Source organism: Danio rerio, chromosome 22, assembly GCF_049306965.1.
Source record: "Danio rerio strain Tuebingen ecotype United States chromosome 22, GRCz12tu, whole genome shotgun sequence".
NCBI lineage: Eukaryota > Metazoa > Chordata > Actinopteri > Cypriniformes > Danionidae > Danio > Danio rerio.
The window spans coordinates 16,011,985-16,036,848 of NC_133197.1; the positions used below are offsets into that span (position 1 = coordinate 16,011,985).

The window sequence follows — 24,864 nt, forward strand, 5'->3', positions numbered from 1 at the left end:
TATTTATACGATGAGTGATGTTTCAGTGGAACATTAAAGATTAATTTCAGCTGAAACTGGTATATTAAAAACAAATGGCTTCTAAGTAAATGCTTGATTTTGTGCAAAAATAAACTGACATTATTGACAACATTATTACCCTTAGCCCACAGCCTCGGCAAATGATCCTGAGTACATTCACGACGGAATAAAAACAACAAAATCATAGTGGTGTATACTGACTTTCTTGCAATTGGGAGTTTACCTCTTGCAATACCAATATATAAACTCAGAATTTGTTTCACAGTAATTAGCCTAATGCAAAGTAGGCTAACCTTGTCTATTTAGTCTTCAATCATGCAATTCTATATTTTCTTTTCTGAATTGTGAGGAAAATCAAGTCTTTGATTTGACCTTTTAGATAAAAATGGGAAACATAATTTCCTGAAATTGAACATATCAATATATTCTGGTCAACATTTAAACAAACAGATAAAATGATCTACTAAAGCAGTGGGCATAGTTTTTAACAACCACTGATGTTTTTAAATGGTCCAAAGCGTCGTTGTTAATCAGGGTAATGTCACTCTATTCCTGAATACGTCTGTTGCTAAAGTATTCAAAAGCCGACAGCTGCTCTTGTGCCAACTTTAACATGTGACCAGCACACCATTCCCAGTGTTGTCTCTAGTTAAATATAGACTCTTGGCAGAGTTGCGCTTCAAGAGGGAAAACCAGTAAGAGAATAATTGCTTTAAAGTCAAGTCCCTTAACACTGATAACAATAATTGGAACTGTTAGCGGAATTTTACAGCTGGTGTAGTATTGGTGACTAAACTAATGTGTACCAAATGGGAGTAATCGACATACAAACATGATACAAAACAACTGGAAGGACAACATTACCCAATGAGAGTGGTAAGTATTGGCGAATCCATACAGCTTGCTGCTTTAAAGTAATTCAGAGTCCTAATTCATATGGATCCAATCAAACATTCCAACAATTTTGAAGTGCAATACTTACACTGTTAAATTGGTTTATCTGCTGCCCTAGCACAATGTGAGTGTGAAGTGAAATTTGCGGCTCCGTATCATCATGACGGGGGTCACGGTGTGCTGTGGGACAGTGAATTCCATCAAGGCTCTATGGGAAACCAGGATAAAGAAAACCAAAGATGACCTGAAGAAAGAGAAGGAGCAAAAAGACAGAAGAGCAGTGGGTAGGTACGTGCACAACGGTCTTGTATTCCTTATTATAAGGACTTATTTTAAAAGAAAGGTGCCCAGGTCTCTAAAACCAAATGATGATCATTAAAAATGATTAACATTTCATCAAAGGTTTAGCATACAGTCAATCAATACAATGAATGAATGTGATTTATTTACTTGGTAGAGGGAAGTCCAGCATTAAATGAAAAAACTAAAGTAGGCAAAAAAAAAAAAAAAAGTTTAAAAACATTGTCCAATGTCAACTCTATATCCTGATGTAAAAACCAATCCCCAGCTGTGCTTTGTTTATCCTGGAAATTCTTTAACACGTGTTATATAAAGTATTTTTTTAAGTAGTTTAAAGTTGTTGTTGTTGTAGGTTGACAGGTGCCTGGGAGGATCGAATCATTTTGGCCAAGCTAAAGGAAAAAATTGTGACAGAAGAAGGACGTGTTATCCTACGTATTGAAAAAGAGGAGTGGAAGGCAAGTCTCTGATCTGTTATTTGAGTTTCAATTCTTCTAATATGAGGTTAATAACCACAGCTGTTATCTAGAAAAGGTGGTGCATAATTGTTGAATCCTAATAAAATACATCTCATGTCCTAAACGATGGGCAAAAGATTTGTGTCCAAGTGACCTTTGCTCTGCAGTGGTGTTCAATCCTGCTCCTTAAGGGCCAGATTTGTGCAGAGATTACCTCGTTTGCTCCATCATACCTGATCAGAGGTTTCTAGTAATTCTGAAGTTTGCAAGAACATACCCACTAGGATCAAGTTTAAACAGTCTCACCATAGGTTATTTAATATTTGCCTTGAACGTCCTATGAATTATTCTCAGATCACATTAAAGCGTCAATTAATAATAATCTGTAAAATGTTAACACTCTAAAACACTTACCGCTTGTCTTTTCAATACTGATTCTGGAGGGTGAAGTTCCTACAGCTTTGCTTTACATTGTTAAAGCACCAATTTCTGAAAAAAATAAATAAATTTGGCCTTTATTTTGATAGAACAATAGTTAGAGAGGAGACAGAAGATTCAGGTTCAGAAAAGGTTCACAAGCCCAGATTCAAACTAGGGACCCTAACATCTGACGGACAGTGGCACTAGTCATTGTATACTATTTGAAACACATTAAAATAGAACATTAGAAACAGAACTTTGTTGTCAACTAGGACTGAAGTTTAGTGATGGGAAGTTCAGAACATTTTACTGACTCAGATTTTTGAGTCTCAATCAGTGAGATAAACAAATTTGAGTCATTTCAGTTAATTTGCCAAAATACTATTAAAATGATAGGAGTTGTTTCAAAACGCATCTACACCAAATGAACAGATCAAATCTATTTTTGGCTCTAAATGCATATGATTGGCTTCTGTCTTTCATGTGTTGAAGGAACGACTCAAACCTAATAAAGGACTCGAAAAAATGAATTAATCTTTTACTCCACCTGCACAAATGTGCACATGCGCAAATGAACGAATCACTTCCTGAGAGGATTCATCGTTCTCGAGTCATACAAAAATACTAGTTCAAAATTAATCAATCGTTTAAGAACGACTCATCACTACTGGAGTTGCCCACCAATGGTACATTTTCTGAAAGAGTTATCAGTTGGCCAAGGACAATACCATCAAAGTACTGAAACAATTGCAGCTGCAAGTCTTTTAAGTAGTGCGGTTCATACTCATGATGATGTTTGTTTTTTGCAGACTCTTCCTCCAGCTCTGGTCCAACTCTCCCAGATTCAAGAATGGCAGTTACACCGAATTGGACTTCAAAGAATCCCACGGTTTATCTCAAGCTTTCAGAGCCTAATCGTCTTGGACTTGTCTCGTAATTCAGTCACAGAGATTCCTAAAGAGATCGGTTAGTAAGAAACTAGTGCACTTCTTACAAATTTGAATGAGCTTCTAGGGATTTAGTAATTTTCTCTTGTGCAATTATAATTAACAGGTAAATTAACGCGGTTAAGAGAGCTGTTGTTGAGCTATAACAGAGTGAGTTACGTACCAGAAGAGCTTGGTTGTTGTGAAAATTTGGAAAAACTGGAACTTGCAATGAATCGAGATCTAGACGAGCTGCCCACTCAGGTATTAATAACATTTAATATGCACAATGTAATTTGTCTATAACTCCATATAGCCACACAATCTGTGTTTGCTCTGATTTACTTTTCTTAGCTTAGCAATCTAAAGAAGCTGTCCCACTTGGACCTCTCCATGAACCAATTCACCACCATTCCAGATTGTGTGGTCAACCTTCCTTCCCTAGAGTGGCTCGACATGGGCAGCAACATACTGGAGACTTTGCCAGACAATATTCACAGGTATATTACTACAATATTTTAATATTAAAATATTACTACAAGCACTACTTCTTCTTAAAATAGAAGTATAATGTCTAATGGACTCGATAACCTTTGTCGACTTTATTCTAGAATGGAGAAACTTCACACACTGTGGCTTCCAAGAAATGAACTTGAATACCTGCCAGACAATATCAGTCGCATGAAAAGTCTGGACACGCTAGTTTTGAGCAAAAATAAACTACGAGACATTCCTCCGCTTATGGAGGGCATGAGCAACCTCAGGTAAATAAGCCAATGCAAGAATGTGAATTTATATATTTTTAAGACTGAACCTAACACGATTATTGAGCCTTAAAATTCTCATTCTGCAGGTTTGTGAACTTTCGAGACAACCCTTTGACGTATGACGTGACACTTCCTGATTTAAATGAGGATGTAGAGGAGGAAGAGAACGACAGGGAGATGTTTGGTCGCGAGTTTATGAACTTCTACATCCAAGAGGCCCGGAAAAGAGGTTATGCCATACTCAATATGTACTGTGTGCAAAGCTGCTAACAGAAATGTTATCATTAAATCATTGCATAAATAAAATGTTGCTGAAATTAAAGTCTTAAGAGACTTAATGACCATCTCTTGTGTTATATGTCCATTGCAGGATCCCAAAATTTCACTTCAGTGCTAAATGTGATGCTGGAGGGTGTGTCAGAAACGGCATAGTCTTTGTGACTTGCATGTTGGCTTCTGTCCGCTTTCCGGGCTGATCTTCCAGTCCGTCGTGTCAAGTTTCGTCAAGTCCTGTGTTCTTTGTATTGATTGTTTTGTTGAGTCTTTTGTTTGATCTTGCTAGTATAACTGATGTTTGTGGATATGCTAAAACCAAAATAAAATCAAATATAAAAATCCATAAACATTGAACAAATAAAAAGAAGCATATGTGTCCTGCGCTTTTGTGTATTAAGTGGTTTAGATTAATCTTGGTTCTAATAAACTATAGGAATTGCCGCTAGTAACACATTCTCCAATGATACGTCTCTGCTGGTGTAGTACTTCATGCTTGTTTTAAAGCCTTTCTTCTGGAGGTAATGCACTCGTCCATGATCAATCAGACGTTTACAAAGCCGTCCAATCTGTTCCCGATCTTCAACTGACATAAATCTGCAAGAAGGAATGTTTACAAATGAGATCATGATCTTAATAATAGTTCATTGTTTTTAGATATATGTTTTCAAGGATTTCACCTTTAATTTATAGGACAGTAAAAAATAACAGACAAGAAAGTGTGGGGAGCAAAGAGAGAAAAAGGATTGGCATAGGACCTCAAGGGGGGGAATTGGACTCGGGTCGCCGTGAACACTGGAGTGCCTTATGTTGACACACTAACCCCTACGCCATTGGCAACGATCATACTATTGGTTATTCAGAAAAAAAACTCACCCATTGAGGGTATCCAATACAGCTTCATCGCTCATCTCATGTTCTTTCTCTTCGTCTCTTTTATGTTCACTTGTCGTTTCTGCTGCTTTTCTCATCCCACAAGTGGCCCAGCTCGACATGCGCTGGAAGGCCGCAAACTCTTCAGGTCCAAGTCCTCGTTCCCTAAAGAACTCTTTTCCCACATAATGTCTCCAGTCGCACCGATGGTGGCAGCACAAAGCAATGGCCAGTCCTGACACTACAATCTCTTTACCAGTTTCCCTGCCTTCAGTTGAGGGAACAGGCTTCATATCTTTTCCACCAGCACCCTCTGCCTGATTAAGTTTTACACGCTTAAATGGAGGTTCATCATCCTTGCTGGTGCAGTTGTGCTCAAATAAACACCGCAGAGCCAGATCTGTGGGAATAAGTTGATACTGGATCAGTCGTACAGTACTGATACCATAGTCAAGCTATAAGGTTTATTGAATTTCTTTTTTACCAGTTGCTGCACCGCAGAGGTGCTTCCCAACACCAATCACGGGAAGTCCTTTTTCTCTCAGGAGAGGAACTTTGCCTGAAATGGAAAATAAAGAGGAAATATATTATTCATGAAGATCAAGACAGAATATCATAACATATTAACACCATACTCACGCAGATCTAGGTGCTGAATATCCACTTGAAGCCGGTCAAAAGTGGAGTCTGCATTTTTGTGCTTTCCGTCTACCTTAATAAGGAATGAAACTTCAACTTGGAGCAGGAAGAGCAATATTTTTCTGTATATGACGAAAGGAAAGCTTCATGTGAATGAAACCACACCTTAAAGCGAGTACTGGACCTTTCCACAAGTAAGAAATGGACATTTTCCGCTGATTTAAGAGCGATGTGAATCCAGTGGGACAGTTTTCCTTTCCCAGCTCCAAACTCTATGTAGCATCTGTTTGGGCTGAGCAGTTCCAAAGCCTCCATGTTTCCAAGGATAGAAGCCTGCGAAACCAGGTATTATGAATATTTCTTGAAAATGAGAATAAACCAAACCCGTATATACATGGTAAAAACAATGTGACAGTTATGGGATGTGTTCCAGAAAGTAAGGCTAATTTACCATCTGCTAAACCCTGCTTACCTCTATTCTTAACCATGCCCCTCTTAATGCAAGTCTGCTACAAGATAATTGCCCCTTTCACACAGTGATACTGGTAACGACTTTACCGGTATATTCAAAAAAGCGCTGTTCACACAGGCGAGGACGGTACGGAAATTTTCCGGAAAAGAGCTTTCACACATCCATTCCAAAATACCGGTAAATTCTGACATCATTCACCACAAATGAGCTTTAAACGGCTGCGCTTGTATTTGTAAACATATGACTAAATTACAAACTCTGTGGATGATCAATATTGTGAACAACTTTCGCAGGATCACTTTCTCATGTCGAGATGTTCATAATATGTGCGTGTGCAGGCGCTCACAGGCTGTTTCAAAGGCACACGCAAAGCTAAAAGGTAAACAAACAACGGCTTATCATAAGCATCTCATCGATGATTATTTACACAGTTGGCATAAAGAAGAACATATAAACGTGATCTGACTAACTTCTAGCAGCTAAATGTGTCTGGAAAAATATTCAAAGGTTTTTATTCTCACAAACCGCGCGGACGTAAATGCGTCTGACTGTTTTGATTGGCTAAAGCAGACGTCTCACGTCAGCACGTTCTAGACGTGCACACGCTTATTACGGTAATCTTCCTTCTGCATTCACACAGCGCAGCATTCCGGCAAATTGCCGGTAATGTTACAACTTCTCTTTCCGTAAAATAGCAAGAACGAATTTACCGGTATTTTCAAAAAGGACCTGTTCACACATACAACCTTTCCGGAAAATTGCCGTCAATTTTCCGGAAAGGTCTGTATGTGTGAAAGGGGCTAATGATGCGCAAACAGAAAGCCCCACCCACTACTCAATATTTAATTTATGTTGGAAGCACATCAACATACTGAAATAAATATTTAGTCAATTTCAGAACTTGAGGTTCACTTGGACTTTAAAGCTTGGTAATTGTATAGTATTTTATACTCTAAAAGTTACTTCTGTTTGGAACCAGATACTACCCATTTAAATATCCTCAAACTTATCTGAGTACATCTTTCAACCTGCTTTTTGGTATACCCCACTGCAGTGCTTTACCTGTTGTTTGAGGTGTTTAAAGGCAGAGTCTCCATTCTTTGGATCATTTAGAGACTCGTGTAGAGCAGAATGTGAAAGTGTGTTTTCAATGAGCTTAGTATTTAGTCCTGAGGAAGCAAAACAAAAAAAATGTTTATTTGAACTGAATTAATAATGCGTGAATTAATATCATGTGACTAAAAACCAAATGACAGCTGCAAACCTTGCAATGCATTTTTGAGCTTCACAATCAAGTCATCCAGTTCCTCTTTGGTTCGATCAGCAATGGATATCTGCATTGAAGAATCATCATTAAACACATTTATTTTTTTTAAACAAGGAAAGTTTATTGCATAAGCTTTAAACAAGTCAAATCACCTCTTTAACCGTTTCATCTTCACTTGCACATCCAGCATTAATATCCTTTACGTAATAAATCTAGTATGAACAAACAATAAAGGCCATTAGCACAACAAGCATGGTGTTATACCACATGACTCTTAATATTGCTATAATACTGAAAGGAAAACATAATTTAAAAAAAATCCTGCCACAACGTGTTACTTATACATACAGGTTTTGGTTTCTCCTTGGAGTTACACTTCTTCAGGTGTTTAGTCAAATTATCTTCAAATACAGTGCTGTTCAAAACACAAACAGTAATTAATCCATTTTTTAATTGTAAAAAACATAGACCTCCTAAAAATAAACTTTTATTTTGCAATTTAGCAGTGATTATCATAAATGTAGTTTCATTTGTCTTTTTTAAAGATAAACTTCAAACAACCTTTGAAACTATACTATACTATACTATACAGGTCTGATGATCAGTGTTGCCAGATTGGGCGGTTTTGAATTTGATGGTGTGGGTAAAATATGGCATAGGCGGGTTAAAACTTGGGCGATTTTGAAACATAAATTTTATATGCAAATTATTTCCAAAACAAAACTGTTGCTCCAACTCCATTCAGTTAGTGGTGACCAGTGCATAGTGCAAACCACGTGGACCACCCACAAGACTAGAAGGAAAGTTATATCAAAATCTGACTCTATGGACAAATCAATCTCCTTTTCACGTGCATGACCTGCAGTTAAACTCACAGCAGTTTATTATGACACTTGATCATTTTGTCCACAATTAACAGCAAGAACAAACATAGAAGTGTTGTCTGATTGCCAAGCAGCACCTAATTATGTTCAAAAGAATTTAAAATGCTAAATGGGACTAAGTTTTACCCCATTTTGTAAGTAAAACATACTCTAATACAGGGGTGTCCAAACACGGTCCTGGAGGGCCGGTGCCCTGCTATGTGTAGCTGCAACTTGCTACAACACACCTGCTTGGAGGTTTCTAGTCTATCAAGTCATGATTTATTAGATGATTCAGGTGTGACTCTTCAGGACCGAGTGTGGACACCACTGCTCTAATAGGTGTGTAATCTACACAAAATTGCAGTGCAGTGTGTGGATGAGAGGGGGCAGTGTTTCGATGTGATCTGGTTATGTTAAGGTTCTGTGACTGCTGGGGTTGGTTACTGTATGGTTTAAAAAAAAAAAGAAAAAAAATATATATATATATTATTTTTTATATTTATTAGGGTTGGGCCAATAGATGATGCCATCGTCCGATCCTCCGCCCGCCTCCGTCACAAACCCGCTCGTGACACTCAGGCCCTGTTTACACTAATACTTCTTAATGTTAAAATGGCATTTTATAACGAAAATTACCCACATCCATACCGTTTTACCTAGCATTTCTGGACAGCCCCCCATCCACTGAAAACGCACATCACGTGACCACACACACACACACACACACAGCTACACACACACAGTGTCATGCACTCCACTGAGCTCCAGAGAGCAGTGCACGTCAGACAGTTTATCAAGGATGTACCGCTGGCTGGATCGCATGTTATTATAGTTGTTAAACATGATATTCAGACATCCCAAGTCTCCCGGAAGTTCCGGGAGTCTCTATGCATTTGCTGGAATCATAATGCCTGCACACGAGTGATAATCTTCCGGAAATCGCATGTCTCCCGCCCGGTCCTCAAATAAGTTGCGCACCTTTCTCAACCGGATCCCTCCTCGCTCTTCAGACACGTCGCGCGCACACTCTTTCAATATATATATAATTTTTTTGTGCGTTTGGGAAAAAGTCTGCTGTATCTGGCAACATTTGGTCTGATAACATTTCTTATCAAATATTAGAATTTAGAGATTTTTCGATTAAAAATTAAGGTTATTCTACGCGTGCGTGCGTGTGTGTGTGTATATATATATACACACACACACACACACACACACACATGTATAAAATATATTCACATGGAATTAATATACATTTATTTAATATTATGTATTATATTACATTATTATTTAATAAAGCAGTAAATATTTACATTTATTTTAATATACCAAAGCCGTTAAGACAATAGTTTATTTATGACTTGAAAACGGACAAAGCTGAATATTTTGAAACAATTCGTTAGACAGTTTCCAGATTTGGCAAAAAACAAATAAAAACTTTGCCATGATTTTAAATAATTGATAGCTGCTGTAATATTCTTTACGCATACCTTAAATCTAAAGTGCTAAAACATCTTCTTCATTTAGTTTGGACAGCACCACTTCTTCACTTCATACTTCTCTAAACTAAGTTACAAAAACTTTCTCAAAATCGTTAGAAGAATTAATAACTTACTGTTTGTTGTCCAAAGGACAGGGTATCCGTTTTCTCTCACCCTCTTCACCCTACGTGAAGGTAAAATAAAGGTTTGAACAAACAGTTCGGAAATGTACCTAACGTTGGTCAACTCATTGGTCGCATTCATTCAGAGTAGATACACATTGGTATTATGACATATTTTCATTACATACAGCATTTGCATGCTCCCCGCAGAAGGTTTTCCCACTCCCAACTATCATCTTGCAATATCGTTTCTTTTTTACAACATAAAAAGCACATCGTCCAGGTAAAGGTGCCGCGCCGTCAGCTGTGGAGCCCTCCATTCTGATGACGTCACTAACTAACTTCCGCAAAAACATTTCATAATAAGAGTCGTGTTTGCATGACATGCAGGAAAAGTGTCATGTTAACGAATGAACTCAAAATGTACATCTTATTTTCCTATACAGCTATTAATGTTACTTGGAAAATTCCATATACATATCAAGAAATGGGCCAAAGCTAAGTCAAGTTGTGAACATGTTATAAAGGAGATTACACAATATGGTAACAATAGAAACAGAAAAGCTAAATAAAAAAAAAAAAATATGAAGCATTATGTAAATCTTATTTGATTAAATATATGTATTTTTATTATTATTATTATTTTATTATATAAAAATATGTCTTACAGAGTTATTGTGCTATCTACAGTATGTTTTACTACTCATTTTCAGTAATTGTATGCATGCTTTACTAATACTTTATTTAAATACTGCATGTGTTTTATTAAAACATTATCAATTAGTTAAACTGCACATTTTTCTAATATGTTACCTCATTTTCTGTAAATCCTATGTACATTTTACTAATACATTACCTCATTTTAGGTAAATCATGGACATATTTCACTTAAGAAAATCATATGTGTTACTAATATGTAACTGCATTTTTGGTAAATTCTATACACATTTCACTAATGCCATATTAGGTAACTCATAAACAGATGTTACCTACTTTTAGGTCAATTTTACATTCGTATATGTTAAATTTCAGGTACATTGTGCTCACATTTTACTAATTTGTTACAAAGATTTTTGAATAGACTATACCTTTGTAACCTCTTAACAGATTATATCCAATATAGTCCTGTATTGCTTTTTGGTTTAAATGTAAATAGATGTAATTTCATCATATAATTTCATTCATAAATTCATAAACAACAGAGATGCCCAAAGTAGAAACCGCAGGCCAAAGTTGACCCGTAACCTTTGATTTGGCCTACAGACCCATCTGAAAGGAGAATGAGAATGATGAAGAGGGGGGCGAATGCCAGTAACAGAGATCGTCAATTCTAATTTGACGTAACCTTTTTGTTTCTTTTATTGTTGAGCTACAAAAAAGCAGACTGAAATTAAATGTTTCAATAAAATGTTATAAATTAATCAGACTTTTTTTATCGTGTGCCCACATTCACAAATAATTAACATAAAAATGTAGAAATGCATTACAGAGTGTACAGTCTAAAAATGGAAAATAACAAAGAAATTAATATAAAAAACACATAAAAAATATAAAGAAAGCTTAATCACACCATTTTAGAGCAATCTTTAAGTTTTGAAACACAAGTCTGTGGCATGGGCACACATTTTTTTTATACGAACTGGTGTAAGATAAAAAAAAATGTCAAATTGAGCTCATGGATCCCAAAAGAGGTATATTTCGGGTATATATTATCACAAACAATGTCCCAGTCATTCTCTTCAATAGTTTGGCCAATATCCTTCTCCCAAATATTCTCAAGTCCTAGTCAGGCAGAAGTGCAATTGTTAGACAAAATGTCATAAATGCTTGTTATCAATCCTAATAAACAAGATGGATTCAGTAAAAGGTAGAATCTGATTTTTTAAATGTAAATACTGTCACTCAAAGGACAGAGGATGAGAGCAAATCAAGGCAAAAACTGTGTAATTGTGTTATAAATGAGATGTGTTTTGTTTTTACTGTAATAAGTTGATTATAAAATGTGATTTGTTTATATGATGTGTAAATGTGATGTGTTTATATTAATCCTATATTAATGATTAGTATATTATTAAGGTTAGTATATATCATCCTAATCATGTTTAAATATTATTAAATAAATTAGGAAATTAATTACCCATGGCAACTATATTTACCTTCGGCCCACTAGCGTTAGCCTCAATCAAGTTTGCTTTTTGGCCCTTTATAACAAAATGTTTGCGCACTCCTGATACAAACAAACATACAGTTGTTGTTGTTGTTATTATTATTACTATTAATAAGCCATTTATTATTATTATTATTATTATTATTATTATTATTATTATTATTATTATTATTATTATTATTATTATTATTATTATTATTAGAAGTAGTAGTAGTAGTAGTAGTAAAAGTAGTAGAAGTAGTAGTTGACTTTTATTGTAGTTGTTTACGGTCTTTATCAAAACCGGAAGTGCACCGTCATCATGTGTTATGTCAGTCAGCTGGTCATTTACATGCTGCCGTATGATAGTTTGTGTGTGCGTTCAGTTCACGAGCAACAAGAAAGTTGCACAACAGACTTAAAAGATGTTTGCTGAAGATGCTTTTAAAGAACTTTGCTCTGTTAGGAAAGCCTCAAATGTGTGAGTTACACAGACGGGAAGAGTTCATCACATGCTTTGTCAAATCTCTGATAAAAGCACAGTTTTATGGAACATTGTGATGTATTTATTATTATTATTTATTTGTTCCGGAGTGATTCTTGACAAGGGGTGGTAACACATCTTTTGGAGGACCGAGTCATGCTTTAACGTACAAAATCAGGCAAGTGTTGTTAATATTTACGTTTTAAAAATGTCAAAACATCATTATACGTCTATTTTTAAATATATGTTTTACATGTTTTTTTTTTTTATTACAATTTTAAACTTAAATATATAATTATATTTACCGTATACAGTTAAGTTCTTTTTTTAATTTTATTACATTAGTTGTATTCATTTGACTTCAGCCACTCATGACTCATGAGTCTTTGAGTTATACTCCCATTTTCGTTCATTGTACTCTCCCTATATTGTTTACCAGGGTAATTTGAATATTGGGTCTAAAATCTTTTAGTAATGGTGATCATATGAGTCATGCTTTAACTTCCAAAGTCAGGCAAGTGTTATTCAGGTTTACATTTAAAAAATGTCAAAACATCATTATACATGTATTATTTAATATATTTTACATGTTCTATTATTATTTTTAACTAAAATATATAACTATATTTGCCTGATACAGTTCAAAATGTTTCTTATTTTATTTTTATTACATTTTTTTTTTATCAAGTTATGTTTAAAATTTCTGAATATTACTTGAAATTTGCTCAGGTTTATATAATCTTGGAACATAATAATTGATCTATAATATGCATTTTTATTTATTTACTAAAGCTACATTCATGCAGACATATTTGACTGCAGCCGCTCATGAGTCATTGAGTTATATTCCAATATTCGTTCATTTTACAGTCCCTATATTGTTAACATTACATTATTATATCGTTTACATTAGCACTATTTAATTGACTATGTTGTACTGTAATAGTCACTGGCTGATAATATGAGCCATGCTTTAACTTCCAAAGTCAGGCAAGTGTTTTTCATATTTACATTTCTAAAATGTCAAAACATCATAATATATTGTATAATAAATCTTTTACATGTTCTATTAATATTTTAAACTGAAATATATAACTATATTTGCCTTAAAAAGTTTAAAATTCTTCTTATTTACATTTTTATTAAGTTATATTTGAAACTTCTGAATATTACTTTAAATTTGCTCAGGTTTATATGATTTAAGAACTATATAATTGATCTATAATATACATATTCATAGTTTTTGTATTAATTTCTAATAATGCTACATTCATGCATACATATTTGACTCCAGCCGCTCATAAGTCATTAAGTTAAAGTTGTTTTTTTTACTCCCATATTCGTTCATTGTACTCTCCCTATATTGTTTACCAGGGTAATTTGAATATTGGGTCTGAAATCCCATCTAAGTATGACTTCAAAGCAACATTAGCACTATTTAATTGACTATTGTGATAGTCACTGGCTGATCATATGAGTTCCCTATTCAGATATTGGAAAGAATGCTTGTCTGAAATTATATTATTAAGGAGAATGTCTGAATGTGCGAATATAAAACCAACTTTAGCTCAGTTCATGACACTAAACTCTGAAGTCATAAGTGATAAACCCACATCCTGGTGACAAGACATTTATGAACTTGAAACCTAAGCCTCCATTTAATGGCTTTTATCTCATTCTACTCAAACGTTAGGTATTCAATAAAAACATTTTAATTAAATTGTTCAGGATATTTAGCGATGTTCAGATGTGCTTGAAGGAAGGCTTGAGATGTCTAGAAAGTCACATGACAGTTATGATAATTCAACATATTCCTACATGTAATTAGTTTTGTAATCATTACCAGCTTATTGTCTATTAGTTTCAGCCGTTACAAGCTTGCAAAACTTGTAGTGTAACTTCCTTCAGGAAATAATCGACAGCCATACCTAGTTCAGATGTAGGAATTTGATGTATTTGATTCATATCGGAAACACTGGTGTGCATAAATGAACCGTTTCACACAGTTAAGTTGTGCTTAAGACTCAGTTTGGCATGTAAATAAGTGTTAGCTTTAGGGTGTTGACCTAAATTTAACACAAAGAAAGCTTTATGTGTTAATAAACTGGTATTGCGTTAAAAGTGACGTGGTTAATCTGCATATCCAGCCTTTTTTTCCCTGCTTGGTTGAGCAAGCTGGCTTCTTGAGCTCTTAGGATTAGCTAAAATGTCATAGAGGTTTTCTCTGGTGGTTTATATATTACAAGGGGGTTCCTGATGCTAGCACAGAGCATTTTCTACAGAACATTCCTGCATAGCAAGGCTGTGTCATGTGCTGCTCTCTTTTTCCCTCCCATTTAAACAAGGAAATCACATGGCAGCTGCTTCAAAGAATTTGAATTTGTCTTCGTGTTTTAGTTTTAATTCCTCCTGTTAAAAAGTGAAAGGCAAATAAATTGGAGTATTAATGACATTCAGATGCAGATTATGTTTTGAAATGTTTTAGCTTTTTGCGATATGGTTGCTAGGGTGCTGTACATGTATTTTTCCTTATTACAGGGGAGTTACTAAGGTGTTCTGGAGGATTTTTAGTGTCGTTGCTATGCAGTTGTTAAAAAAACTAATTCTCAGCATGTTGTTATTCTTTTGGGGTGCTATGGAGTTGCTATGTTATTCTCAGTGGTTATTGGGGTGTTCTTACAGTAAGGAGGTGTGTGTTTAATATTGATTTGATCAGTTGTAGTTTGAAATTACGCTGGTTTTCTCTTAGGGCTTATTATGCAGTTTGTCGCTATCTTGTGGATGAACATCAACAACCGTTTTTTCTCAAAGACAGGCAATGTGCTCTCTCTCAAAATATATAAATATTTTAAAATAGGCACTATCCTTATGAATAAACTGCAAAGCGTCAATCTAAACAACTAAATTCTTAACTAAAAAAAGCCTCAAATGTACATTGTGTTGTCCAAAAGCTGCAATATTTGTCAAAACTGTAGAGTGTCCTCTGCTTGTTGCTGTATGTGGGCGGAGTATTACACAAGGGTAAAAGTTGAAGAGGCTTGTCGAGTGCTGTTACTGGGAGAATATTGCACGGCTATCAGCCAATTCAAGAACCAGACAGAATGTATAAATGTGGCTATTACCATGCTGGATTACAGTTGTTTTTGTAGCAATGAATTTAAGGTGTTTTGAGTGTTTGTTTTTTAATTGCGTTGCTATGTAGCTGTTAAAATGTAATGTAACACATTTCTGTGTAGTTTCTAAGAAGTAAGGGATTTTTTTGTGTGTGATGCTATTGACTTGTTATGACCGTTATTTAGCATGTTGCTATGAAGTTGCTAACTTGCTAGGGTGTCCTTGCAGTCCTGAGGTTCATTCTGCGTACCTCGCTTAAATGATCTAAGACACAGGTGTCAAACTCGGTTCCAAAAGGGCCGCAGCTCTGCACAGTTTAGTTCCAACCCTAATTAAACACACCTGATCAAACTTATTGAGTCCTTCAGGCTTGTTTAAAACCTACAGGTAAGTGTGTTGGAGCAGGGTTGGAACTAAACTGTGCAGGGCTTCGGCCCTCCAGGAATTGAGTTTGACACCCCTGATGTAAGATGATTTGGCAGATCCTGGATCTGTTCATCTTGATAACTGATCTCTGGCTAATTTTGGTTCTTCAAACAAGTTGTGAATCAGATTAAAATGTCTGGATGAACTGATCTGGGATCGCTCCGTGTGTTATGAAGGACAGATCTATCCATCCCTGAAATCATGATCAGCATTGCAACGATTGGCTGACAGCACATCAGCGTAATGACATCATCTGATTAATATTCAATTATCCATGTGAGCAAAATAACATAAAATTCATAGGAAACGGTTTGTTAAATATGATACGCAATAACTTTCCACCTTTGTTGTGGGCTGCAGGCTTTGCACTTGCATCCGTCGAGTATTTAGCAAATTATTAAGTTTTACAGTTAGAGCGGATGTTCTTTATTATTGTAGCCATAGTAGTATAGAGTAGCTGCTTTCTTAATCGGTGTAAAGAATAACTGTATATTTAAATTTTTTTAGCATCACAAAAGCATTTTTATGTTGGTAAAGGTGTCTGCAACTTTTGTGAAACATCAAATCACCATCTTAGGTGTCAAAACATGTTCATGACTGCATAAGTGTATTATTGCTTAAAAAAAGTAGAATATTGTGGATATTATCATACACAAATTGTACGAAAGCGATTGTACACATTCGTATCTTTAAACTACCTTTCTCATTGTTCTTTTTTTTTGGAGCGCAGATTGCATAGGTTTTATTAATATATAGTTTTAAACTATATATATCCTGTATATGAAATGAGCCTGCTCCCGAGCAGGTTTGAGCTACCGGACCTGTTTTTATGACAACAGCTCTCGAATGAGTGTTGAAGAACGAAACAATTCTGGATCATGTCAAATAGTCAATAATTAAATCCAGCTAATTGAGTAATCCATGACCCCTGTTCTTCATTTAATTAACTCTGGGCTCAGGTCTTTAGTTTGAATGCTGTCACATTTAATCTCTGCAGTCATGGAGGAGCTGGATCCGGAGGAGCAGTTCCTCAGGGATGCCAGGAACGGGAACCTAGAAGGCATCCAGAGGCTTCTCATGTGCAAGATAAAGGAGGAGGCCAACATCGACATCAACTGCAAGGGTAAAACACATCCTTAGGTTTAATTGACCATTCATAATGTACCAGATGTTTTAGAGCACCTCTAAAAGCATTGTATTGCATTTCAGGCAAGAGCAAATCAAATCATGGCTGGACACCGCTTCATCTGGCCTGTTATTTTGGACACAGAGATGTTGTTGAAGCATTACTGAAGGTGTGATCGTCTCAGGCTTTTGATATTAAGACGCTTTCTTATATATGTGTTGGTTTATGAATTGAAGATGAACTTATTGTCTAATTTAAGCTCATCTGCATGTCCTACAGGCTGGAGCTGATGCCAATTTGCCAAATAATGTTGGAGATACACCACTCCATAAAGCAGCATTCACAGGGAGAAAAGTGTGTATTTATGGCGTCATATATCATTATATGTTTTATAATATTGTTTAATGGAGATGTATGGTCCCATTTGGAGGGTTTCTTATAAACATTCAACAGTGGAATTGAGCTTTATTAATATAATATTGGTAATATTAATTATTAATAATGTTTTAAATTATTATCATGAAAAAAATCAACCATACAATATAGGTTACACAAAACAATGGGCATAGAAATAAACTAGCATCATATCATATCAATCTTAATTTGATTAAACATAAATATAGCAACTATAATGTAATAACAACTACAAAACTTCTAATATTATTATTATTATTATGGAAATCATAATATTACAGGTATAAGAATAGTTTTGCAGACTTATTGACAACTACTTGTTTTGTATACTTATAGTGAAAACTAAATTAGTATAGTAATAAATATCATAATATTGTTCATAATATTGCAATTATTAGTGTAAAAATACTTTTAGTAAAATACTCTTAATACTTTATACATACATACATACTTTGCACATTTATTATTAATATTATCATTATCATTATTATTATTATCATTATTATAATTATTATTTAAAATTTTTTTTTTTATTGTTGTTGTACAAAATTAATTGCCGTAGTTTATTAATCAGTAATATTTTTCTCTTCTTAGAATCATAGTAGTCATTAAATAGTAATATAATATTCATAATGGGAATGACTTGTTTAACCTATATACCTAGAATGCTGAACATTTACTGAATGCTTAACATTAATTTGATGTTAAACACTGATTGGATGCTGAATCCTGAACACTGATTGGACTGAGAATACTAACTGAATGCTGATTGTGCTGTTTAGGAGGTTGTGATGTTGCTCCTTCAGCATGACGCTTGTGCTTCGGTTATCAATGGGATGGCGCAGATTCCTAAAGACATTACACAGAGTGCCGAGATTAAAAGCATGCTGGAGGGTAAGCTTGAACAACACAAAGAATGACAGTGCTGTGGAATCTACCTTTGTTGCTAAACTATTAAATGTAAACTTACTAGCTACTGAGAGGACAGAAGAGAGGAAACTGGAGGAGCAGCTGCTGGAAGCGGCGCGAGAAGGAGCCGTATCTACACTCACAAGACTGGTAACCTTACTAACTTTATTATGTGTAGTTTTTCAATTGCTATATTGCAAAATAATAGTGTTTGTATATATGTACACACACACACAAGCACATATCTATGCATGAACTTTTTTTTTGGGTGGATGGTTTCTGGGTTCAGAAAATCTTTTTAAGTTCAGAAAGTTGTGTTGACACACACCGGGAAAAAAAACTCTTCTCAAATATTGCACTTACAAAACAATTCTATGTTGTAATTTTTATTGTTGTTTGCAATAGTGCTACTGTGCTGCCATGCCAACGTGGGTAAAATGATGCAACTGTTTTATTGGCTTGTGTTTTTAAAAGAATAATAATAAAAAGTCATTAAATCAATTATTACAAAGCATTTTTTAGTTTGGCTTTTGGTCAAGTCTATTGATCATTTTCATTTCCATTTAGGTGCAATCCAATCCCTACTATCAACATTTAACAGTTAGACGTGATTTGGTTCAAGTTTTATTTCAGAACATATACATGTATAGTTTGAAATAGAAAAATGATCAAATCAGCTGTAAATGTTGATAGTAATATTTTATTTACACACGCATGGCATTTATTGACTCAAAACAACTGAGAAATAATTACCACTTTGAAAATAGACATGATCAGGATGTACGTACGAGATGTAGAATCGGCCACTCAAGACTTATCATACTTGTTAAAAGGGGAAGAAAAACCTAATTGTAACTTGTGTACGATTATTTTGTGGATAAAACATATTTTAATAGAATGTGTGTTTTTAAAGGAAATTAGAGAACGTTTTTATTCAGGAAATATTTTAAGGGAAATAAAAAGGTATTTTCTGGAGGAATTGTAGAATATTTATCATTAATCCAACTAAAATATTGTATTTGACTCTTTTTAGTGTTTTTGTTTGTACAGTGGATGTTTATTAATAAGCCGATATGATTGCATGTTATATTGTTTATTTAGTATAGGTTTTACCATGAATATAGCCTGACATGGCATTAAAACCTAAATACATAAATAAATATTGAATTAAAACTATCCTGTTCTAATCTGTTATCATTCTACCCGTCATTTAGCAATAATTCGGTATGACCTGCATACTGTAACTCTTGTTTATTTGTGTAGCTGAACTTGAAGAAACCTCCAAATATAAACTGCACGGATCTGCTGGGAAACACACCACTGCATTGCGCCGCTTACAGAGGCCAGAAACAGTGCGCTGTCAAACTTCTGCAGCACAAGGCCAATCCTAACGTCAAGAATAAAAACGGTAACGTGTGTCTACCTTTTTGACTAGCTGTAGAATTGGTTAGAATTGGACAAGCTCACAATGGTTTAAATCCTATATCATCTGTATTTAGTATCATTCACTTATGATTGGACTGACAGAATGCATATTAACACCAATTGAAAACAGGGATGTTTTGGATATTTTTGTCACCAGGTGTTTGGTGTCATCCACTTGTGATTGGATTTACTAAGGTGCATCTTATACTAATTAAAAACAGGGCTGTAGTGTTCAAGTGTTAACCGACTCCAAATGTTATATACACTGTTAATACCTGCAATTGCTGTAATTGGATTTACTAAAATGCATTTTAATACTAGGTGTAAACAGAGCTATAGTGGAAAAGCTCCAGATGTTTTAGATTTTGTTTACATCTGTAATTACTATTTTTTGTGACTCATGAAAATCATGTGACTTTTGATTGGGTTGAAGCTGAGCTGAAGCTAATTCATGCACTTGTTGTTTTCAGATCAGACTGTTTTTGACTTGACTAACGATGCAGAAATGAAGCAGATCATTGCAGGAAATGTTGTGAAAGTAGGTTGATTAAGCTAGGGAGCTCTGTCTCAGTGTCACAAATGTATGTGATGCATGTTGTGCGCTTTTAAAACACCATTGTCCTTCTCATATCATACTAAAACATTCTTTGTTTTGCGAATTTGACTGCTTTTTTCAATGAATTTGTTTTTTTGTGATATTTGAATCCGGCAGGGCATGACACGGCATGTTAAAATGTTTGAAGGGCCTCTTTGGAAGGTATTTAAAGTGTTTATCTATAGTATGGCTATGTATTTGGCTATGTATTTTTTATATTATTTTTTATTGTGTAAGTTTTTTTTTTATCTTCCAGAGTTCAAGGTTTTTTGGCTGGCGCTCCTACTGGGTGGTTCTTCAAGACGGGGTCTTGTCATGGTACCCTAAACAGTGCGTATTTTCCTTCAGTTGTATTTTGTAAAAACATCAAGATTATTATTTTATATTATTATTATATTTTTAAAATATTATTTAACAGACCATTGAAATTTTCACAGTATGTCTGATAATATTTTTTTTCTTCTGGAGAAACTCTTATTTGTTTTATTTTGGCTAGAATAAAATTAGTTTAAAATTTTTTTAAAGCCATTTTGAGATCATTTTCAAAATTATTAATCTATTTAAGCTATATATTTTTATTATAGTCTACAGAACAAATCATCGTTATACAACCTGCCTAGTTAGCTTAATTAACCCAGTTAAGCCTTTAAATGTCACTTTAAGCTGTATAGAAAAATTGCAAAATGTGCTAAAAAAATATTTAAAACTAATTTTTGTTTGTTTCATCCTGTTTTTGCATCAAGATCTTAGAAGAAAATAGCATTTAATGATGGCAGTTAAAGACAAAACATTTACAGAAGATACCGTCTAAAAATGGTTTAATTGCAGTGTTTGATTCTTTCTAATGCATTAACGTCACAATAAATACAAAATAAAACACATTTCTGAAAATGTAATGATGAAATGTAATAATAATAAAAAGTAATTACACTTATAAACTACTAATTATCATTGTAATGTTATAATCTTTTTTACACATCTACTTCTGAATAGATAATACCTATATTGCTAAAATTATACTATTATTTTTTATAAAAATAATTATATTAATTATATTAATCAATTATAAATAAATATGTGTAAATTATACTACTATTGTTTTTTTTGTTTTTTTCAATAAACTGCTGTTTTTTTTGTTTCAATTTATCTCCTCAAGGACGGATGCGGATTCAAACACACGCCGGCAAGGTTGTAAACCACTAACACAAGCACACTGCATGGTAAGACTCACTTAATCATCTGTGTCAATTATAAATTAGTCATTTTTGTTTTGTTGTTTTAACGCATCTGCTCTTTTTAAATTTGTGCAACTTTCAGATTAAAGCGAAAGATAACTGCTATTTCACGGTCAAATGCTTTGACGACAGCGTTCACCATTTCAAAGTGACCCAGAAGAACAACCCTGAAGAAAGCAGAAAAGTGAGATTCCTCCCGGCCTGTTTATTTTGTCCAGAACAGTCTGTATTGTGTCGGTTTGGAAAAAATGAGTGTGTATAATTGCACATTCTGAACCCGATTAAAGGGACAGTTCACCCAAAAATATGCAAACCAGTTGAGGAAGATGTTTTGAAGAATGTTTGGGAAAAATTGACTCTTTGAGTTTGTACTGTGGATGTCAGTGGCATTTTTCCCCCAACATTCTTCAGAATATCTTGTTTTGTGTTCAACAAAAGAAAGAAAGTTTACAACCACTTTAGTGTTAGTAAATGGTGAGGTAATGCAACGTATTCGGTCCCATTTGACACACATTAATGTACAGAAAGCAGATAAACACTTTTATATGCTAAGAAAAATTAATGTAAGGGACAAATCTAGCTAAAATGGAATGAACACATGCATTATCAGCTTACAAAGCATGATCAGCTTATGTAAATGTAAATACATTAAATTATTTATTAAAAATGACAACTGATATAGCAAATAAAGGTAGATGACATTTAATTATGGCATAATAATTCATTTTGTTATTGACTTATTCCAGATTTGTCCAGATTCCAGACATTTCAAGTATTTTCCATCATTTTATTTAATCTTGAATAATATATATATAAAAATGATGGTAAACTGAATTCATTTTCAATGCAAAATAAGGCAAAACATTTGATTCTGTTACTGACTTTTAACCATTTTTTGGAAGTCTTTTAGTTAATATTTTTAAAACGAAATGTTGCTAAATACACTTATAAAAAATGTTTAAGACATGACTAGATTGTGTTATTATACAAAACAGTTGTACCTACGATTCTAGACTCTCCCTAATGAAGTATTGTATGTGTGATTTACTTGCATTAGGAGGTTATTAGTCTGCATGTAAATTGTGACAACATGTTATTTCATTAATCTGTTTTTTTAAGTTATAAGTGTATTAGTGTGCATGTAAAAAAACATGCTCAGTAATGTGTGTTGTGTTTTTCAGATGTGGCTGGAGGCCATCGAGGAGCATTCGGCCTTCAGCACTCATTACTGCTCACAGGAGCCTGACAGCGAGGAAGAGGAGGACAATGCTGTGTCTGTGAATGAGCTTTCTGAGTCACTTCAGGTGAGAAATCACATTAGTCCAGATAAATCAACACATCAGCTGATTAAATACGCATGCGGCTGTTTTTCCTTTCTCTTCTGTGAAAAGATGTAGATGTTGATTTGAAAGCTTAATCATGCGACGCTTTGAGTTTATTATATTTGTTTTCTAAGGTGACTTTTTTGCCATTGGTAATGGTTTTACGTTCTATATTTCATACTACTATTATTACTACTTTCAGCACTGTGAATTAAATAGCATGATTAATTTGTAGATTTTTGAGTCTGGCTGAAACTGAACTTAATTTACTTCAACAATTTTAATATTTAGTTAAGTATAAATTCTACACATAATACCCCAGAATGACAATGTAAAAAAAGATTTTTGTTATTGTTGCAAATTTAATAAAAATAAAAAAAGCTGAAAAACCACTTGTACAGAAGTATTCACAGCCTTCACTCAATACTTTGTTGACGCACCTTTGGCAGCATTTACAGCCTCAAGTCTTTTTGAATATGATGCCACAAGCTTGGCACACCTGTCTTTGGGAATTCCATTCCTCTTTGCAGTACCTCTCAAGCTCTGTCAGGTTGGATGGTAAGCCACAGTGTACAGCCATTTTCAGATTTCTCCAGAAATGTTGAATAGGATTTACATCTGGGCTCTGGCTGGGCCCCTCAATGACATTCACTGAGTTGTTGTGAAGCCACTCCATTGATATTTTGGAGGTCAAGAGCACTCTGAAGCAGGTTTTCATTCAGGATGTGTCTGCACATTACTGTGTTCATCGTTCCTTCTGTCCTGACTAGTCTTCAAGTTCCTGCTGCTGAAAAACGTCTCCACAGCATAATGCTGCCACCATCATGCTTCACTGTAGGGATGGTATTAGCCTGGTTTCCTCCAAACCTAATGTCTGGCATTCACTCCAAAGAGTTCAATTTTAGCCTCATCAGACCAGAGCATTTGGTTTCTTATGGTCTGAAAGTCCTTCAGATGCCTTTTGGCAAATTTCAGGTGGAAAGTGGCTTTCCTCTGGCCACTCTACCTCACAGGCTTGATTGATGGATTGCTGCACAGATGGTTGACTTTCTGTAAGGTTCTCCTCTCTTCACAGGACAACGCTGAAGCTCAGACAGAGTGATCATCTGGCTATTGATTACCCCTGGCTAAGGCCCTTCTCCCCAGATTATTTAGCTTTGATGGCCAGCCAGCTCTAGGAAGAGTCCTGGTGGTTCCAAACATCTTCCACTTACGGATGAGGAAGGCCACTGTGCTCATTGGAACTTTCAGAGCAGCAGAAGTTTTTCTGTAACCTTCCCCAGACTTGTGCCTCGACAATTCCGTCTCTGAAGTCTACAGACAATTCCTTTGTCTTCATGCTTGGTTTGTGCTTTGACATGCATCGTTAACCCTAGGACCTTATATAGACAGGTGTATGCCTTTTCAAATAAATCAACCAATCAAGCAATCAACTGAATTTACCACAGGTGAACTCCAATTAAGCTGCTGAAACATCTCAAGAATGATCAGTGGAAACAGAATGTACCTGAGCTCAATTTAGAGCTTCACGGCAAAGGCTGTGAATACTGATGTACATGTGAATTTTTTATTTTTTTGTATTTTTTTAAAATAAATTTGCAACCATTTCAAAAATCTTTTTTTGGCATTGTCATTATGGGGTATTGTGTGTAGAAAGAGGAAATGAATTAATTGAATCTATATTGGAATAAGGCTGTAACAAAAAATATGGAAAAAGCGAAGCGCTAAGAATACTTTCCAGATGCACTGTAGATGCTATTTTAAAATGACTCAAAGTAAATTACTTAATAATATTAATAATAAAAAATTTGAATGAAATATAAACGTTAAAAGTTTTAAATAAAAAAAGTTAAATTAAAAAAAAAATAAAAAGTTTAATGTATTTTAAA

The 24,864-nt window shown here is 34.6% G+C and overlaps 3 protein-coding genes across 7 annotated transcripts in view; 2 read left to right on the forward strand and 1 right to left on the reverse strand.

The window, feature by feature from the left end:
• Positions 1-676: 676 nt before the first annotated feature.
• Positions 677-4,445, forward strand: lrrc39 (leucine rich repeat containing 39). 2 transcript variants are annotated; one of them, NM_001017760.1, is given in 9 exon segments: positions 677-897; positions 1,034-1,203; positions 1,568-1,673; positions 2,903-3,059; positions 3,147-3,283; positions 3,374-3,519; positions 3,631-3,783; positions 3,873-4,015; positions 4,157-4,409. In NM_001017760.1, coding segments are annotated over 8 exon segments (1,032 nt in total). In that variant the 5' UTR covers positions 677-897; positions 1,034-1,075; the 3' UTR covers positions 4,219-4,409.
• trmt13 (tRNA methyltransferase 13 homolog) lies at positions 3,963-10,118 on the reverse strand. Of its 2 annotated transcripts, none has more exons than XR_012397365.1 (11): positions 9,968-10,118; positions 9,792-9,841; positions 7,659-7,725; positions 7,463-7,522; positions 7,308-7,377; positions 7,106-7,212; positions 5,737-5,904; positions 5,572-5,640; positions 5,417-5,491; positions 4,936-5,332; positions 3,963-4,656 (listed from the first exon to the last, which is right to left on the reverse strand). XR_012397365.1 is itself a non-coding variant. In NM_001014309.2 (11 exon segments), coding segments are annotated over 11 exon segments (1,374 nt in total). In that variant the 5' UTR covers positions 10,100-10,114; the 3' UTR covers positions 3,972-4,481.
• Positions 10,119-12,251: 2,133 nt separating this feature from the next.
• The window catches only part of osbpl1a (oxysterol binding protein-like 1A), a 28,726-nt gene continuing 16,113 nt past the window's right edge, over positions 12,252-24,864 (forward strand). For 2 of the 3 annotated variants that reach the window (XM_021473457.3, XM_073936798.1), the window contains exons 1-14: positions 12,252-12,406; positions 12,520-12,587; positions 16,947-17,072; positions 17,159-17,244; positions 17,355-17,429; positions 18,272-18,383; positions 18,463-18,548; positions 19,662-19,806; positions 20,294-20,361; positions 20,536-20,580; positions 20,675-20,748; positions 21,575-21,638; positions 21,736-21,837; positions 22,835-22,957. In XM_021473457.3, the coding sequence (XP_021329132.1) occupies positions 16,949-17,072; positions 17,159-17,244; positions 17,355-17,429; positions 18,272-18,383; positions 18,463-18,548; positions 19,662-19,806; positions 20,294-20,361; positions 20,536-20,580; positions 20,675-20,748; positions 21,575-21,638; positions 21,736-21,837; positions 22,835-22,957 (1,104 nt within the window). In that variant the 5' untranslated portion in view covers positions 12,252-12,406; positions 12,520-12,587; positions 16,947-16,948. Of the gene's footprint in view, positions 12,588-16,946; positions 17,073-17,158; positions 17,245-17,354; positions 17,430-18,271; positions 18,384-18,462; positions 18,549-19,661; positions 19,807-20,293; positions 20,362-20,535; positions 20,581-20,674; positions 20,749-21,574; positions 21,639-21,735; positions 21,838-22,834; positions 22,958-24,864 lie in introns of all 3 variants that reach the window. The other variant, XM_021473456.3, reaches the window with a different exon arrangement.

Coding starts and splice junctions, on each gene's coding strand:
- lrrc39 (XM_073936495.1), top strand. CDS start 3,251: ATGAATCGAGATCTAGACGAGCTGCCCACTCAG. Junction 3,284..3,373: donor TAGACGAGCTGCCCACTCAG/GTATTAATAACA, acceptor TACTTTTCTTAG/CTTAGCAATCTAAAGAAGCT. Junction 3,520..3,630: donor TTGCCAGACAATATTCACAG/GTATATTACTAC, acceptor ACTTTATTCTAG/AATGGAGAAACTTCACACAC.